The 20,082-nt window shown below is 34.3% G+C and overlaps 1 protein-coding gene across 1 annotated transcript in view; it reads right to left on the reverse strand.

The window, feature by feature from the left end:
* The window catches only part of FAM83B (family with sequence similarity 83 member B), a 72,170-nt gene that overhangs the window by 44,510 nt on the left and 7,578 nt on the right, over positions 1-20,082 (reverse strand). Inside the window, exon 2 of the mRNA XM_012780780.2 lies at positions 7,907-8,410. Coding sequence (XP_012636234.2) covers positions 7,907-8,362 — 456 coding nt within the window. The 5' untranslated portion in view covers positions 8,363-8,410. The remainder of the gene's footprint in view (positions 1-7,906; positions 8,411-20,082) is intronic.

The raw sequence follows: 20,082 nt of genomic DNA on the forward strand, positions 1-20,082 counted from the left end.
TGACATATAATAGGCACTAAATAAATATTTGCTAAATGAATGAATGGACTGCCATATTTTTCATCTATAAGGCTGGCGAAAGACCTACTGATCTCAAGCCCAGCAGAAAGCAAAGGACAACTGCATTATCTGACTGCCCTGTTCTTCCTGCTTCAAATTTCCCCAATATTTGAACTCAGAGAACTCATTTCCTTCCAGTGCCTCCTGACTTGGTCTGCATTCCACGTATACATCTATCTCATTTTCTTATCATAACCTGTCAGTTCCAGGTGAGTTACTTCAGACTTCTAGTAACAACCCAATGATGTCCTTGTACGTGGTTTATTTGAAAACCAATGTTTCCACATCTCCACCCTTTCAATCAGGTCTTTTCAATTTAGAAATGTTAGGTCATTACTACTTTCCAATTGCGATCATTATTACACTCCATTACCACTTACTAAAGTCATGTCTATCATAAGAGAGCAGATTATTCATCAGTAAAATGTGGATAATGAAAGTACGTATTTCACAGGGTTGTTGTGAAGGTCAACCTAAGATAATGCATGTGTAGGGCTTAGCACCATGCCTGACACGTAAGTGCTCAAACTGTACTACCTGCTATTGTTACTAGATTATATAATATAAATCCATTACTCAAAATCAGATGATAGCTCCGGTCCTGATAATAAAAGTCGACCAATTTTTTAAAGATAATTTGAAGAGCGACTTGTTAAAAGACACCAACAACTGATATAAAAGTATATACCACATGATGGATCTGCAGCAACCATAGAAGAATAGTCAGAATCCTTTAAATACAAAATATCAGTCTGGTGTTAGAACCCTAATCATTTCAAAAGGCTCCCATAGCAAACTCCATTACATTTTACATATCATTGAGAGGACAATGGGAGTAATATGCTCTTATTCTCATGAAAGTTAACTTTTGATAAGATGCTTCACTGTGTACCCAAGATCCTAAGCTTATCACTTCTACAATAATTTTGAACAAGAATGCCTAAAGTCAACTTACTTCTTCTTTGCCCATGTTCTTTTAACACCCTACTGGAATACTACCTACTCCTCTTTCCAGAGCTATTTTCCCAGCTTATCCCTAAAAATATCTGAGTTTGTAAAACTGTTAACTTCTATCCCTCTGGAATTTAGGTGTTATTTACGCATTAGAAAAGCTCAGTATTTTGTGATAATGTTTTATGATGCCAATTAGTTTCGCCAACTCAGCAAACTACTAAAGAAAGGTGTGTCATTAGAAAAATAGCACACATATCAATAAGTATTAAAGAACTAAATAAATGTTTGGTTTTTATTTTAAACATGCAGCAGGAGAGAATGTGAGTAAACATAAACAATCATAATAAATAAGCATCATACTTCAGAGATCCCAGAGTACACAGAACTAAATCTTGTGCCACACTCAATAACAATCTCTCAAGGTACAGTAGAAAGATTGTATGCTCCATGGCAGTCCCTACTGGAACTGTTTCTCAGAGCTTATTTTGGAAAAAAGAGAATTTGAGAGTATCAAAGAGTAAAAATTGATTTGAGAAAACGGTCTTAAAACATTTCTCTTAATCAAATAAACCATATGCACTTCTACATTATTCACATTTTAAATTGTTTCTTCCCAACTATTAATAGAGGTACAGGTGATTATTAGGAAGCCAAAGTCTCTGATAAATTTACTGTTACCTGCAAGACTGTATTGTTTTTTCTTTTTAAAGCTAAACTCCTTCCTAATTCTAAACTCCTCCTTGCCAATTTTTAAGTGAAAATTTGTTAAAAAATAAAAATCACGGATGATCTTTAGATTTTACCTGATAATATACTATAGAGTAAAACATCTGAAACTTATAAGTTACTGATGATTTTGGTCTGCAACCAAGTTGAAGATCTCATACAAATTTTCGTGTTTTCATACTTTTTAGAATTTTTGCTTTCACAAAGCATACAATAACACCACTATCACTAAAACAGAAATTTTTAAGCTAAAGGGACTAATTATGGTAGGCATTAAATAATATTCCTTTAGAAGTATGTCAGAAATATTTCAGTAAATGATAATACCTAAGAGTTACCCAGCCAACTTTTGATACCTACATGTGAAGTCTACAATGAATATGAACTTTAAAAATTTACAAAATCTTATTCTTTTACATAAACATGGAACCCTTGCATAATGTCTTTATTTAAAAATCCACTACAATAACTTTTTAAATTCTAGATGAAGAAGAAATGATCTTATTTTTCCCCTTCCTCTATAGAACATGTCTCTCTGCTTTAGCTTTTTACCAGAGCTCTGTATCTTTCCAAATCTTCAGGTAAGAAACTATGGTTTAGCATTTTTTTCTTCAACATTTAGTAGTTTTCCATAAAGGAAGATACCTTTTTGCCCACTCTGGACATAAAATTCATAAATCTGAACTGTCTTTACAGTAGATCTTATTTTTGAACATATTTATCTTTAGTCAATATTTTCCCAGTTTGAACCTTCTAAGCAATAACATTTGGAAAACAGTGTTGCTCTGCAACTGATGAAGTATACATAATCATTATGATAATTGAGAAATATGTTTAAAATAGCTTATAATCTTAGTTGGTATTTCTAGTAAGATACTGTCTCATTAAACACTAAATTTGGTCAGAGATTGTTCTCACTTTAAAAGAACAAATGCCAAATCACAGTGATGGAAAAATATAAGCAGACAGATTTTTTTTGACAAAATTAAGTTCTGGAATAATATAGTAGAAGTAGGAGAAGGGGAAGGAAGTAAAAGGGGAGGAGGAAGAAATGAGGGAGGAGAAGGGGAAAGAAGCTCAGTACCACTCACAGGGTGCTAAATAGCACAGTAGGTGTCATGTTAGATGTGTCAGCTGTTTCATTCAATTCTCACAAGGATTCTATGAAATATTAGCATCTCTATTTCACAGATGGAAAAGATAAACAACTCCGAGAGACTGCATTTGTCATGTCTAACATGAAGAGCTGGTTGAGCTGGGATTCAACCCAGCCCTTTTTGGCTCTGAGATTCAGATTCAGAGTCTTCACAGCATTCCATGATGCCTCTTAAAAAAAAAAAAAAAGAAAGGAAAAAGACTAGCATTTGGGCAATTAAAAGAAAAGAAAAAAGAGTCTATAGCTTTTTGTCCATAAAAGTTATCAAATCAATCAAGGAAGCATAAAACTGTCTTGCAATAAGGTTAAAAAAGTCCCTATATGGCACCTTCTTTCCTCTCTCCATTCTTTTAAGTAACTGCATTAAAAATAGCATATTTAATATCATTACGGTTATTGGTAATAGTGCAGGAAGCAAGCAGATGAATGAACCAAAAAAAAAAAAAATTGAATATATTATCTCTCTGTATATAGCATCAGGAGCTTGGCATAAACAAAATATTCCCATACAGACACAGCAATAGTTGGCATAGTGAAGTCAATGCAATTTTAACAAGATCTCTCTCTATCTCTCTTCCTTCCTCCCTTCCTTCTTTCCTGTCTCCCTCCCATCTTCCCTTACTCTCCCTTTCTGCTACCTTCCCTCTTCCCTCTAACTTTCCCTTCCTCTCTCCCTCCATATTTCCTTCCTCTCCTCCCTCCCTCGTTTCTTCCTTCACTCTCTCTCACAAATACACACTCAAACCTAAATATATATTAACATGTAACATTTTATTCAAGGATGTTCGACTTGGTCACAGAATAGTAAGGTCATTAAATCTGACTAAGCAAAATGTATTTCCTGGAAAAAAATTCATTTTGACTCAAATTCAAAGAATGAAAGGATTCAGAGTGGGAGTTGAAACAGGGATAGGGTGGAGAGGAAACAGTTAATAAAAATTGGGAACATTAGGACAGATAATTCTAATCTAAAGAAGGCACTGATAAATATATAAATGTCACTTAGCTGGGCAGGATATGGTTACAAAGTGAAAGTAATTCAGATGGAAGTAATATGCTATGACACAGTAAGAATCATTCACATCAAGAACTAATTTAGTAAGGCATATAACACATTAAAATAATCTTAAATTGGTAAGCAATATTAGAGATTTGGATAGGGACACTAGATTTAAAAAAAAAACCTTTTGCTTTGTATCTTTCCCTAAATGAATGAAGACGCCTGGGGAGGTGCAAAGACCTGTTTAATGCCACAGTTAATATAGAGTCCTGGTGACCAAGCCTCTAGGACTGCTTTTACAATACCAGCTGACTCCCAGAAAGAGTCCCCAGCATCTGTTCATCTTCCCCTTTGCATCTGTGGGGCCAACTGACAGTTAATATTTCTCTATATTACTAATAACTCCCAAAGCCATAACAGACACACCCAGGAACAGTGATTCATGGAGGAACCAAGCCCTGAACTCAGGTGACGTGGTACAGAGCACCTCAGGAATTACTCTGCCCTAATTATCACTAGACTTTTGCTTATGTATCTTCTTGATTCCATATTTCACAAGAGTAAGATTCACTTCTCACAAAAGAAGCTAGCCTAGAATTAAGAAACAGAGATGCAAATAATATTCTGGTGAAACATTTAGAACCGAAGTTATAACTTTATGTACCACTGAGTGGCTAGGAAATAAATTACTGTAATGAAAGATGACTTTTTTTTAAGTAATTAGAGGGGATGTTTTCATAAGAAGAGCTCACAGTAATTAGGAATGTATGCATATATCATCTTGGGAACACTTTTTAGGAGACAAATAATTACATGGGAAAAATCTTGCTAGACACTATCAGACTTCACAAAGTTGACCCAAATGTAATTATGTCAACACCACCACACTGAAAAATAGAAAGGGGTAGGAACAACAACAAAAAAAGAGCCAGTAAATTTAGAATATGTCCCTTTAGGGCACAAGTAAGATATTATCTATAATTCGATTTTTCCAAAGGAAAATTCTCAAACAAAACAAGCAAACATAAGCAAAAATAAGAAAGGAAAAAAAAAATCCTCTACACAACTTCTGAGTGACAATTGGCAAAAATAAAATTAATGATAAAACCAACAGACTTTTAAAATACTATAAAGATCACATTCTGCTTATAAAAACAAAATGATCCAGATTCTATATACCGTAAGTTAGAAATAAGAGCATATAAATTAGTGAAATTTAAACACAAAGTATTTCAAATATTTCCAGTAAAGACAGATGGCATATAGTATCATTTTTAATACCTTTCACAAGGGACTGGAAGGTTAAGTTGGTGCTTATAATCAGACTTCAAATGTTTGTACCTCTAAGCACACTGCTTTTGGAGTCTTTTCATTAATTTAAGATTTTTCCACAAAATGGCATTTATTTTCATAAGTACCTTATCTCAATTGCAAATAGAACTGAGAAAATGGATTTAAATTCTTATCTGAGATCAATTCCTGGGTTCTGCTTTGCTGGTTCCTAGCCCTGCTTGTTTGGCCTCATATCTCCACAGAGTTTTACAATGTTGATTATCAAAAGAATCTCCTTGAGAAATGTGGAAGCAAGAAACTTTATTCTATTCCTACTAAAATATATATTTTTCAGACACTTTATGACAAAAAGATCATCCCCTTTATAATGCCGTGACAATTCACTGAGCTACCCATAAAGATAAGTTATCCTCTGAAAAAGGTTCAAAATCAAAGTTTATGCCGATGACTACCAGGCTTCCATTGATTCTGAAGGATAATAATATGATTTATCTGTTGAGTAAATGATAGTCATGAAAACCATATTTAATCTTTAAAAAACAATGTGTTCTGACAATGTGTTTTTATTTCATAATATTTCTTCTCATGTTAAAAGTTATCATAGGAACTTGTCCAGTTATAAGATTTAAAAAATATTAATTTTTTAAAAATGGGGTCAATAACTTTTTTTTCCAGAATACTTGATCCTTCAAAAGCCTTTAAATAAACATGGTGGCCTGAAGAAACTTCCAAAATACTTGAGAAATATACATTCCATGCATATATAGCCAGTTTGAACTCAATATTTATTGCATCTGAGGAGTGACTGGCACATTCTCCAATGCTTTAAAAACCAACAACTAAGTTATCTCTTATGATATATATTCAATTATAATATACTCAATTTACAAGATCAAAATTATTTCTTTGAATTCAGCTTAGGTATATGTAGTATACAACTCCAATAAAGGTAAAATTCTTTATTATTGTATGCCACTTTGATTTTACGGAAGAGAAGCAGAACACTAGATCTCCATCTTACAGTATAGACTTTAATTTCTTCAGCTTGCTAATTCGAGGGGGAGTTCCCAGCAGACAATGACCAGGTAAAGGATACTTACCTGTAGACACTCATTAAATACATAGCTGCCAGATTAGTAAGAAAGATACATCAAAAAGTCGTAACTAATAGTTTCCAATGAGTGCTAGTCAAAAAACTTACGATAGCTCCTGAATGAACATTTTACATCACAGAAATGCAATGCCCCAAAGGAAACTAGCTATGGTGTAGGCTGATGAATGCATAACTACTAAGTTACTACAATAATCACCTTAATCTTCAGTAATGTCTTTTTTTCAATTTTCCTTTAACATTTTGGTTCAAAAGCATATTGTGTCCCCAAATAGAAATTAGCCAATGTTAGTACTTGACTTTTATTATTTTGCTCTTATAAGGACTCATATTTATTCTTGAACTTTGTTCTGTTGTTTTACAAAATACAATTGTATCATTTGTTCAGAGAGCATAGATTAGTATAGTTTTAAAAACACTCATGGTTCAATTTAGAAAATTGAACTGACCATTCAATTGATTCAATAAAAGTTTGGCCACTTACTGTGTGCCAGATTCCATAGCTAATTTTTTTTTTAACAATTGGAGTAGATTGTAATCTATTAACATGATACTGCTAAAGAAGTTAACACAGATAAAAAGCCAGGTTATTTCAGCTCAAAAGGTTTGGGGAAAAATCACTTTATTTTTATAAAGCCTACCTTTGACATTAGCCTCAGAACATTGTGTCTCCCTAACATGATTGCTAGGCTTTTAGTTGCCTGTCTTGCAAACTACCATGTCACTGCAAATTTCAAGGGTCTTACATTTCTGTACTTCATAAAAGCATGCTTTTTCAAGCATTTCTGTGTCTTGTTGACACAGAAGAAAGCAATGTCATATCTATGTGCATCCTAAGGTCCCTTTTAGAGCTAAATTTCTCTATTGTCTAGTCTTTGTAGCTAAAAAAAAAAAAAAACCAGACAATTTATTAAAGCTAAAAATCAAAACCTTTTGTCCGTAACATTTTAAAACTCTAGATTGAGCTTGGGGAATTTGTTGCATTCTACAAAGTGCCTGACATGGTGTTGAGAACAGAGATAATTTTCTATAACTTTTATTGAATGATTAAAAGAAAATTTCTATAGTTTTGACTTCTAAAATAGGATTTGTGAGATGTATAAGACAATATAAATATTTGATAAAGAACTCTAAGGCCTTAAAATACTAAATATATCAGGAACTTACTTTAGAATCTTACCATGTCAAGTTGATTTTATACTATTTCCACACAAGAAATAGATTAGTAAACCTATGGTGTAGTTAATAGCATAAAACATATTCAGGACAAGAATTAGTACTCAGTCCTGTTAAGAACAAGGAAAACTTCACCAGATCCACCAATATATTTTCCTTTCAGAGAGTCAGAAAAACGTAGGTGTTTTAAATTTATGGAAGTGTCGAAGCACCTTATACCCAGCCTATATACCTTAGCCTCCTAGGGAAGGTCTTTTGGGTACATTAAGAAGGGAATGAAATCTAGACCGTTAACAGGGACCTAATACCACTCCTCTCAGATTTATGCTACACATACAGAGATTATTGTATTCATATACATATCTATTATACTGCTCCATATTTTTGTACATGTTCCAAATTTTTCATTTCAAAATAGAAATGTCATTACCTTTCTGGCTTCTTTTATCATCTTCCGAATAGTTTCCTTTATTGTAAGTAGGTGTGCTCTTGGTGGATGAAAGAGGAGGTCTATATGGGTTCCCCCTAAGAGTCCAGGCATCACATATGGCCAGCCCAAGTCGAGATTTGGAGCTTCCACATCAGACTCAATAGGCCAGTAAGTCCCTGAAGAGGAGGTATCATCACAGGCATTATCAGGACCGTGTGCTGTATTTTGTGCAACTTTCTGGACATTTTTCAAAATGTAATTAATTTCTTCCTCAGCGAGGAAGTCTGAGACTCGTTCCTTGACAAGAAATTCTTGATATGCTTCTAACCCATATTCAATCAGAGTATCAATGGCTACTCGATACCATTCCTTGTAGTGCGGCTCGATGTAGTTGTCAGATTTACACTCATCAGTCAGTGAGGAGAGCAACGATGAGGTCTCCATGGTTGCAAGCATTTGACTACGGCACTTTCAAATGTCCATTCGTGCAGTAGTGAGATGTATCTGGTGTTCGAAAAGAAGGAAATTAAGATCAGTTAGAATTCTGTAACCAAATGTTTTAAGATACATGCCAACTGTTACTTTTACATCTATTTACTTCCATTACTAGAAGCTCAAAATGACATACATTTCATATCCACAATGACATTAATAGCACCATAATTTCACATATCCAACACAAATAAGCTAAACAGATTTCCTTTACAGACTGCTGTTTGAGTTTCCTTTTCCAGGGTGTCTTTACCCTCAAATTTTCACCTAAGATAATACACCTTCTTTCTCTGACATCCAGAAAGTCTTTCTAAACTTTAATCTGGGACTGCATGTGGTGGTATCAGTTGCTATAAGCCATTTGGGTATTAAAACAGAATTAGAATACAATCAATGTCTAGCCAGCCATTTATACAAATCTCTACTGAGTACACGTTATACCTATAATAATATGCTAGATGAAATGTAAAATGCACAAAACACTTGTCTTCCAGGAACTTATTAATCAGTTGAAGAGACAAATCGTACACACGAAACTGTTAGTTACTACTTTGAACAAAGCCATGTATTGCGAAGAGCCAAAATGAGTAATGCCTGAATTCAGTGCTTTAAGAATAAAGCAAGCTGAGACCAGTAGGGAGTAAATGAGTTTTGGACAGCCCTATGCTGGAGGTGGGCTTCAAGTGAGCCTGTGGTGATGTGTAAGAATCTGATCAGGCCAAGAAAAAATATTTTCATCCCATACGAGGGTAAAAACAAGCAAAAGCATAGAACAGATATGACCTTAGTTTATTCAGGAATCAGAAAGAAAAAAAAAAAAAAAAACTTGGCATGCTGGAAAACAGGTTCCTTTTATTAGGATTTAGAGATAAAGTTGAATAGACAAGATAAAGCCAGGTATGGAGGAACAGAAGAGATTTTTGTGATTCAGCAAAACTTGTGCTTAAAACAATTAGCCTAGCAGTAGCAAAGGACTGAAGGAGAGACAAGTAGCTAGGAGAATCTTTCAGCTTTCAAATACCCAGTGAGGAAGTGACAAGACTACTCAAGAGACAGGTCCAAGAAAGAACCTCTGAGATTTGGTTACTTGACAGCAGCATATAGTGTGATGAAGAAACTGAAGACTCAAAGATAATTTGGGAATTTCCCTTAGAAATCAAAATCTGTCTATCCAAGCTCACACTTCGCGTTCTTCATAATGCCCACACAATGTTATTCATTCAATCATTTGCCCAAAGTAAATAAATTTATTTTATGATCTAATTAAAGTTAATAATCTATTGATATGTACCAGGGACACATGCTGAAACTTTCCTAAACTTCTCAATCATTGTAGAAGAAGATGCCATCTTCTTCCCAATCACCTTTCACTCAAGTTCAGTGGTCTCAACAGGAGAGATTTGCTCCCCGGGTAATAAGATGTGCAGACATTTTTTAAATGCAACCACCTGTAGGAGGGCTACTGGCATCTTGTGTGTAGGGAGACCAGGGATGCTGCTAAACATGATGCAAAGCACAGGACAGCCACCCATAATAAGGAATAATCCAAACCAATATGTCAATAGTGCCAAGGTTGAGAAATCTCCACCAAGTTGCATTCATATGTATGAAACACCACTAATTAATAACCTTCAACAACATTCACTAAAGTTCTCTTTTGCACATTATGCTCATTTTTAACAAAGAAATAAGGTCTGTATTCACTTGACAGAATTAATCCATATGCTTATTGTTTCCCAAGGTTTAGTGAAGTATGGCTTTCATTTGATAATTCCAGCCCATAAAGAGACAAGCATCTGGTGACTACATTAGAAATCAATCACATCTATAATTCATAATTGTTAAAATTCAAGGGAACTACTGGCTGTTCACAAATAATCTAAGTCGTCTGAGAATTTATTTATTTATAAAATTTAACTTAAGAATTTCTATAATGTGACGTTAAACATCTGTTACCTATTTGGAAGTTAAAATGCATAAAGTACATTCAAATATTACTTATTTGTGAACTATATCTGCAAATAAATACAACTATGAACGATTCATTTTTGAATTATATGTAAACTGAGAAATCATAGAGATCAAAAGTCTCATGAAAGCACATAAAACCATGAAGACATAAATGAAATATTAATTATGAAAAAAATTGGAAATTAAAAAAAGTAAAATACTATAGGACTAATCAAGTAGTAATGCCAGATGCCATGCAGAAAAACATACTGTAGGAAAAATACAACAGCTATGAACAATGAAGTTAAGATATAATGCACAGGTTAAGACTGATAAATACACTTGATATTGTCCTGCTAGAAAGATTATGCTTTAGCCACTCTAAGCCTCCTTTATCACAAGAGCTATTTACAAGGGACACTTGTAAAGGAATTATCTACAAACAAATTTTATCAGAGAACAACAAAGTAATGACACTTGCATAAATGAGTATTGTAATAAAATATCACCTGTATTTAGTTATAGAATCAATATAGCACTCTTAACAGTTCAATCACTGAACATTTGGAGGGCTTCATTTCAGGACAAAATTGGGTGTGCCTTTTAATATATAAAAGTAAGCCATTATTTTATTAAGAACTATTAAAAACCCCTAGTATGTATACTTTTTATATTATACAAAGTAGAGTTAATGAGAAAAATAAAATCTCACTATGATGTAAAAACTGAGCAGACCAGTAGGCTTATCTACTAGTTAACTGACTCATTCCAGAAAAAAAAAAAATCTCCTTATAAATCCATGCCTCAATAACACTGCAAATTATATTTGATAAAGAATATTTATGTGATAAATAATATTTGATAAAGAATATTCTTTAAAGAATAAAGAATCATTTGTAGCAAGAAGAAATTCCAAATGTAAATTCTGTAAATACACAGCTATAAAATAAGGAATAAAAAATCAATTTCAATTCATGGGCTGCTTTGGAAAACTGTTTGGCAGTTTCACATATAATACATACAACTAACATATAATACAACACTTGCATTTTCAAGATTTATCCAAGAAAACAAAAACTTCACACAAAACCTGTACATGAATGTTTATAGCCACTTCATCTGTAATAGCTCAAAGCTGAAAGCAACCCAAACATCCTTCACCAGGCAAATACCAAATTGTGGTACACTCATACTATGGCATACTATTTAGTAGTTGTAAACTGAATGGTCTACTGATACATGCAACAACCTGAACAAATCTCCAGAGAATTATGCTGAGTGAAAAAGCACCAATCCCCAAAGGTTACACGCTACAGAATTCCATTTGGTTAGATGTTTCACTCTTGAAATGACAAAATTATAGAAATGGTTTGGATTAGTAGTTGCCAATGGAGGGAGGGAGGGATATTATGGGGAGTTGGAGAGGTAGATATGGCTATAAAAGGGCAACAAGTGGGATTTTTGTGGTAATGAAAATATTCTGTATCTTGCCAGTATCAATGTCAACATGCTGGTTTTGAAACAATATTAAAGTTTGCAAGATAGTATCACTAGGAGAAACTGGGTAAAGAATACAAAGAAACTCTTTGTATTATTTCTCAACTACCTGTGAATCTACAATTATTTCAAAATAAAAAGTTTAATTAAAAAATCATACTGATGAGCAATGTCACAAGTCTTGGACAGAAAAATAAAAAAAAAATCAAAAACAACGTGTAGCACAGACAATGGGAGCTAGTCTGCAGGGTCAAACTGCCAGGTTTAAACCCTGCTTCAACAATTACCATGAAGCTCTTGGACAAGATTCACATGTCCACAAGCCTCAGTTTGGGCATATGTAGAGAGAAGGATAACAACAATCTTTATCTTACTGGGTCATTCTAAGAAATAAATGAGGTCATTCACTTCAAGTGTTTAGCTTTTAACATTACTATTATTTTTGTTATTATGACTATTTTTCATTTTTACAATCTATTACAGTATAATTGATATAAATATATAAATAAATTTGATCATAAGACATTTTAAAATTAATGAAAAGACAATGTTTTCTGTCATGCCATTAGCAATGTCATATAATTTATAATTATTTAATCACAGGCAGTATAAGACAAACAACCAAACCCAGTCAGTTTGTTTATGGTTTCTGATCTTAGAAGATTCATTGAAAAGACTTCTGAAATAATAGGTCAGTGGAAAAATGCTCCATAAGGAAATTTACGACTTTCTTAAATCATAAATAATTTGAGGCTATAATTACCTAATATCCAAGCAGATGACCCAAAGTCAGGACTTTGATAGAAAGAAATAGAAAAAGGATCTAAAAGGTGCTAATACTGCTGTGGTCCCTTTTTCAACATCTTTCTAAAGCCATTTTTCTGCAATTGTTGGATGTTGTTATGGGCTGCCTTGCATCCTCCAACGAGATATATTGAAGATCTAACCTGTAATACCAGTGAATGTGACCTTATCTGGAAATAAAGCTTTTTCAGATATAATCAAGATAAATTGAGGTCATATTGTATCAAAGAAGACTCTAATCCAAAATGACTGGTGTCTTTATAAGGAGAAAGGAGACACAAAGACAGACACACAAGACAGACACATGGGGAGAACTCTAGTTGACCACAGAGCCAGAGATTGGAATGCCAAGAATTGCCAGCAACACCGGAGATAACAGAAAGGCAAGGAGCAGACTCTCGCCCAGAGCCCTTCAAAGATAGCATGGCCCTGCCAACACCATGACTTCAAACACTTAGTCTTCAGAACTCTGAGGAATAAATTCTGTTGTTTTAAGCCAATATTTGTGGTACTTTGCCACAACAGCACTAGGAAACTAATACAAATGCATACAAAAATTATTTTTAACTTCAAACTTTTTAAATAAAAGAACTTAATAAATAAAAAGTAAATTTAACATCTAGAAATATGGGGGGGTTTGTAGTTTATGTGATATAATGAAACTAGTTCTCTGATATAACTTCAATGTTAAGCAAATGTCATAAGAAACATTTTGCAATCTTTCAAATATTGACAAAAAAATTCTCAAATCAGTCTTTTTTATGCTTTGGTAACTGACTTTAAAATGTATACAAAAATGTCTGCCTATAGAAGGTAAGGATTCATAAAGGATTGCTTCAGAAAATCTGTCTTATAAAATCATAATCCATGTTCCATAACAGTTCAAAGTCAGATATCTCTTCTTTCTCCGAATGAGTAGCTGTCAAGATTGTATTTGCCTTTGAATTTGATTACCAGAAATTTAAGATGACAATTAAAACATTAAAGAATCTACTATTAAATTAAAAATCCACTATAATACTCAAGCTGTCAACTGCAATTTATATCTAATTTTGGCATCCAAACTCATTAAAAGACTCTAAACTAGCTTCATAATAACCCTTATGATAAAATGGCCCAAGACCACATATTATAGTCATCCACACAGCATGATTTTCAGCAGGCCAAGGAATACATGAACACATGCAACACTCAGTCACAGGGTGCTGGGTACAAACATCTCCATATGTACATCACCAGTAGAATCAGTCATCTCATCAAACTCATAAAAAGGACAAACATTAATGCCCCCAAATTTATTTTATAAATCCCAAATGGAAATTCCATTTGTGCATTACCTACTCACTTCTTAATCTCCTTAATTTCTTTTAATTGAAGGGTGGAGGTAGCAATATCACTTTCACACCATATAACACCAGGGTTTGTTTACATTAGCTGTTATTCAATATATTTGCCATCCCTGATCTAAACTATACAAACTTCAGATATTGGGGGGAAATATTTCTCAATATATGTCAATGACATTAAAAATAATAATTCATTGTCATTTAAAAGCACTTACTACATAATTCCTGTAGAGAAATTCATAATTTACTGAATGAGTGTATACTAAATGCTCAAATTCCAGAGGATTACTTTATGCATTACTTTATGCATTTAAAATGTAAATCAAAGGTAAATTATTATCTTAGCAATACCTAAACTACTCCTGAATTGAATCCTATCATGATATCAGCATTCCAGAAGCCCTATGAATGGGACAAGGCCATCCTGATGAAGTTGTATTTTGTGCTGTGCCAAAGTACTTCATTCTTGGTCTGGCCCTGATCAGTAAGTACAACAATTATTTGGATAAATAAACAGAAATATGCTGATACAATCTGAAGAAGTGAACAATAGTATACAAGCTAGTTGCCAGAATAAACAATCAAAATGATGTTAAGGTGATGAAATAATAAATCAACATGAATGATATTAAGCTCAAGTTTAAATTTACATCAAAAATTAACTAGACAAGTACAGTATTGGACAGGGTTTAGGTCCATGAAGAACAGTTGAAAATTCAAATGCATAGTCCAAAAAGAACCCTAAAAGAGACACATAAGAGAAGTCTTTGATTATACAAAGTTGGCAAGCAGAAGTATTTTAAGGACCAAATGACAAACATCACAGGTTTTTCTCACTGACACAGTGGCTAAGATGGCACAGGTTTTGACTTCTGCTCTGCCACTTCTCAGTTATAAAACCTCAGTCATGTTATTTACAGCTCTCAGCCTCATATTTCTAACCAGGAAAATGGGTAAAATAACAGTACTAACTTCAAAGGGTTTCTATGGGGACTAAATGAGATGAAGGCCTCAACTCTGTTATCTGCCATAAAAAAATGATTCAAAAAATTGTTAGGTAATAATCTGGGAAGGAGTTCTCTTTCATAATAAAGCTGTGTAAAACTGTACAGCTCTTGTCAGTTTCTCGAGTCAGTCTTCAAAGTTCAGCTTCATTACACAGGGCAAGGTCTGGGAGGGTGGGGGGAAATGGGCAGCTTCCATGCCCTCTCCTAGCACATCACCCACTCAGCAAGTCAATGGGTTCACCATCCTGGAAGCTTCAGCTTCATTTTTTTTTTTTTTAAGTTAACTAAACAACATTATATACACCTATGTCCAAATGCAAAGACAAACCAAGAATGCTTAAAGCTGCCTCTAATGGTTTTAACAGCATCCAAAAATGCTTGTTATGATGCTATATAGATAACAAGCAGGTTACAAAACTGTAGGTGAGGAAACTTATAATTGGAGAACATTCATCCAAAAACAAAAGGAAAATACACACACAAAATGAGAATAACATTTTTGAAGCTTCTTTTCACTTTTCTGTATTTAACAAATGCTTATCAATGAATATGCATCATTTTGCAATGAGGAAAAAGAAATTTTTAAACAGAAGTACCTTAATAGTTATTTTTGACTTTAGAATAGCCACCCCTTTTCTCATTCATGTACTGAGTTGACTGGAATTGGTGCTTCAAAACCCTGTATATCAAAGTTTAATAATTCTTAAGAGCAACAGACTAGCAAGTAAAGAATATCCAGAAACTGAGGCTGTATGAGTACAGGAACCATAAAGAAAAAAAAAAAATTAAATAACCTGATGGCCTGTAATCCTAGCACTCTGGGAGGCCGAGGCAGGAGGACTGTTTGAGCTCAGGAGTTCAAGACCAGTCTAAGCAAGAGCAAGACCCCGTTTCTACTAAAAATAGAAAGAAATTAACTGGACAACTAAAAATATATAGAAAAAATTAGCCAGGCATGGTGGCCCATGGCTGTAGTCCCAGCTACTAGGGAGGCTGAGGCAGAAGGATCGCTTGAGCCCAGGAGTTTGTGGTTGCTGTGAGCTACACTGATGCCAAGGTGCCTGGGCAACAGAGCAAGACTTTGTCTCAATCAATCAATCAATAATAACAACCGGATGGACTTACCTAGGGGTTTGTAAGCTGCTCATTAACACACAATATCATCCCTAACTCTCAGGGTAGTACAACAGGCACCATAAGGAGTTCTCACAGCAATTCCCTGCACATGCTATCACTTCTCATGCTTTATTTAAAAGCATTATTCTCTACCCTCTCCACGAGTATGAGCTCTGTGAGGGCAGAGATTGTGTCTCGTTAACACAATTCTAAATGCACAGTAAGTACATAATTGTTAAATAATAAGCTAATAATATACTGCCTTAATAACTCAAGGTAACCAGATGAGAGTTGATTAAAGCAACAGCCAGAAAATGCTAAAGGTTCAATTTTTAACAATTATAATACCCCTGCAGAACTTTTTAAGATTTAAATACATATTTGCTTATGTTTAATGAAGGTTAGTTTTTTGGCAATATAAAATATTACCCATTTGTGAAGGGCTTCTGAAAGAATAATCAGAAATGTATTGAGTACTATAAAAGTAATTAGGTAGATTGACAGATCCATATCAAAAACATAAATATTACTTTCAAATGAGAACATTGTCAGAAGAATAGAGGTGATATCATGTATTTTTTGGAGATCCTCCCTAAATTTTTTTTCATTGTTTAATTATGTTAAAGTCATTCTCCAGTTTCTGGGCATTTAATTGTAATGAAATAAAGTTCTTTATTTATAATTCTTTTGTCTTTTAACACCAGTAGCGATACAAATTAGTTGCAAAGCATTACTGAGTTTTCCTGTGGTTCTGGTATGTTTTGTAATTATATAAATTTATTTAAACAGGAAGAAAGGATTAATTGGATTAACAGTTTAAATAAATTATGATTATAGATGTTTGGTATATAATTAAGGTGAATTGGACTAAACTATATATTCTAGAGCAGCCCCTGGAAAGCTGAAATCTGTATTTTCCAACTTGACAAAACAGAGCAATGAAAAGTTTAAGTGCATCCAATAAATCATCCAGATAAGAACCCAGATTCTGGCTTCAAGAAGAATGTATATCTCTCAACTCTAAAGGCAGGCAAAACTTGCAACAGGATGAGGAACTTTTTTTTCTTCAAAACACTAAATAGTGGCTATTGTTAATTCCAACGGTATCTGAAAATCATTGCTAAGAGATCCTGAATGCTGGGTTCTAGGACAGAAGACTAAGAACTTCCCTCAAACATCATCAAAGCTGTTGACTCTCCTATTGCCAGTCAGGGTTTGGATGTGGGAGTCTACTCATGTCTCTTCACTCTTCTTTCTCATTACTCTCCCAGGATGATCCAGTCTTATATCCACGGATGACTTGCAAATCTCCAGACTTAACTGATCCCTTAAGCTCTAGACTCACATATCCTATTGGTTTGTGGATACTTTCCCTAGCTAAGCAGGTTTTCTTTCCTCCTCCTCCTTTAACATTCTGAGTTCATTCCCACCTTAGAATCTTTGCTCCAGTTGTTCATTTGCCTGAATGCTCCTTTTTTTCCCTTTCCTATCTTATTCATGTTACCTTCGAGAGGTCTTCCAGACTACTCATTTTAAAGAGAACCCACCCTCTCTACCATACTTAATCTTATCACCCTGCTTTATGTAATTCATTGTACTAACTATAGGAAATAATTAAGGTATTTATGCCCTTGCTATTGCCTGTATACCCCTCACTAGAACAGAAGTTGCTTAAAGGCCACAGAGTTGGAACATTCTACTTTATCAGTGTTCCATCATGTTGGCTCCATATTTTGAGTATCACCACTGTCTTGGACAAGGCCTATCTTCTTCCAGTCCCAGTGTGTTCAGTTCTGGCCTTGCTGTGCAATTACAAAGGAGAAATAACTAGGGATCTATCTAACTATCCCCTTACTTGTTTGCCTTGTCTCTGCTCCTCCTCACTTCACAACATCCATCTCTAACTCCCTAACTCCCTAAATACCACAGGAAGTAGGGTCCAGGCTCTTTCAACCTCAGTTTCGAAACCTCAGTATAATTTATAGCAGATATTTTTAGACAAAATTACCACGGGCAGCAAGAGCCCCATGGAGTGAAATGTTGAACATGTGTCATATGCACTCTTGTCCCACCTCTTGGGTCTATTTAAGACAAAAAAAAAAAAAAAAAAGTCACTCTTGGTCCCTGCTGACATTTACAGAGTAAATGCTGCAGGAAAATATAATAAACACAAGCTCCAATATGAACTCTTAAAATGGCTTCCCGAATACATTTAACAAGAGCAGTGTGCCTCATCTATGAAAAGTGGAAGTCAGTAAATAAGATGTCTTAAGAAAATGTATTTTGCTTAGTTATTTTAGGAATAGCTATCAAAAGTAAAAGTGTTATATATATTTAGCAGCAGAAAAGCAATCTCAGACTGTTAGAAAGTAGAGCTTTAAAATCAGAAAGAATTTTGTGGATATTGTGTACGTGGACACAAATTTATTTAAAACACACCCACACACACACACAAAAATTAAATGTTAATTAAATCTACCTTGGAAAGATTTTAGTTTTAACTTGGGTAAACAGCCATACAATGTCTAAAATAATCCCAATCCTACCAATTCCTTATTAGTCATTTCCCTTAGAATTCACTTAGAATCAAACCTGCCTAGATAGCTATACTATGAGTGAAATAAAGTGCTTTTCTTTTTATCTTCCCCAGAAACACCCAACAAAATCTGATCTGAAAACTAGCTGACTCTAGTTCAGACTTTTAATTCTTTTCTATATAACCTTCCTCGTTGACCCCTCTCACTTGTTTATAGAGCACTTGCACACAGAAATTCTCTATAAACAGGGATTAATGAATAGGGATAAAGAAATACACCTTCAAATGTGTAAAATGCTGCTGAATTTCTAGGTCTTTGGGATTTCACATGAACAGTAACCTGGGTTCCCTGCTATCTCTCTGCAAAGTTGTGCTCGATTCCTGACAGTGAGACTAACACTGGGAGACTGTCACACTGAGACAAAGCTGATGTTTATACAACTCTAGTCACAGTTGCTTAAACCACACCTGAACCAGACAATGCACCTGGCAGCTGCTTTGTTTCACTTTCATTAGTCCTTAGGGCCTATGCCAGCCTAACAGTGAGGGAGAAGGCTACAGCCTGGCCACATGGTACTGTGACCCTCACTGGTTATTGTCTCCTCTGCAAACTTACCTATGTGTGTGCGCAGGTGCATAAATATAGCTTTTTCCACATTTTTTGAGGCTCGAAGTTCTGATTTCAAAGTCAGGGCTCCTCTCTTAGTCTCCTAGTTAAGCTTTCACGTCGTGTTGAGGGAGTACTTAGCAACTCCTGCAACACTACATATTATTTTTTTTAATTTTATTTCAGAATATTAAGGGGGTACAAACGGTTTAGTTACATAAATTGCTTTTGTACAGTTTGAGTCAACATTGTTAAGTGTGTCCATCAACCATAAGCTCTATATTCTTAAGTGAAAAGACCTTAGCACTCTTCCCATGATGTCATCATTACCTTATCTAAAACGACCTTCTCGTTGCCTCAGTTTCAACCATCCTCTATACAGATCAAGAAAATTATTTATACAAAATAAGCTGAATTGTTCGGGGGACAATGGCATCGCTCTGCTATTATATTAAAGTCAAAGGTGATGATTAGTTTAACTAATTAATGATTTTATAAAGCCATTTATTCTATGTGTGATAAATTCATACTCCTACTTAGGAGAGTCAAAGGCTTCTGTCCCAACTCTCTGGTGAATCGTATCTTGGATCTGCACTGGCTTTCTAAGGAATCACATTTTGGACCCAAAGATCTTGAGGAGGTTTTGTTCTCTTTTCCTTTAACATTTCCTATTCTAATTCTTCTACATGTAAGATTTAACATGCTAAATAGGAATAAATCTACTCTGTAAACAAAATATGGAATTTCATATAGTTTGAAGACCCTACAATAACAACAGGGCATTGAGTCATAGTTTTGAGTATAAACAAAAGGTGACTAAT

This window comes from Microcebus murinus, chromosome 5, assembly GCF_040939455.1.
Source record: "Microcebus murinus isolate Inina chromosome 5, M.murinus_Inina_mat1.0, whole genome shotgun sequence".
In the NCBI taxonomy this organism is placed as follows: Eukaryota; Metazoa; Chordata; class Mammalia; order Primates; family Cheirogaleidae; genus Microcebus; species Microcebus murinus.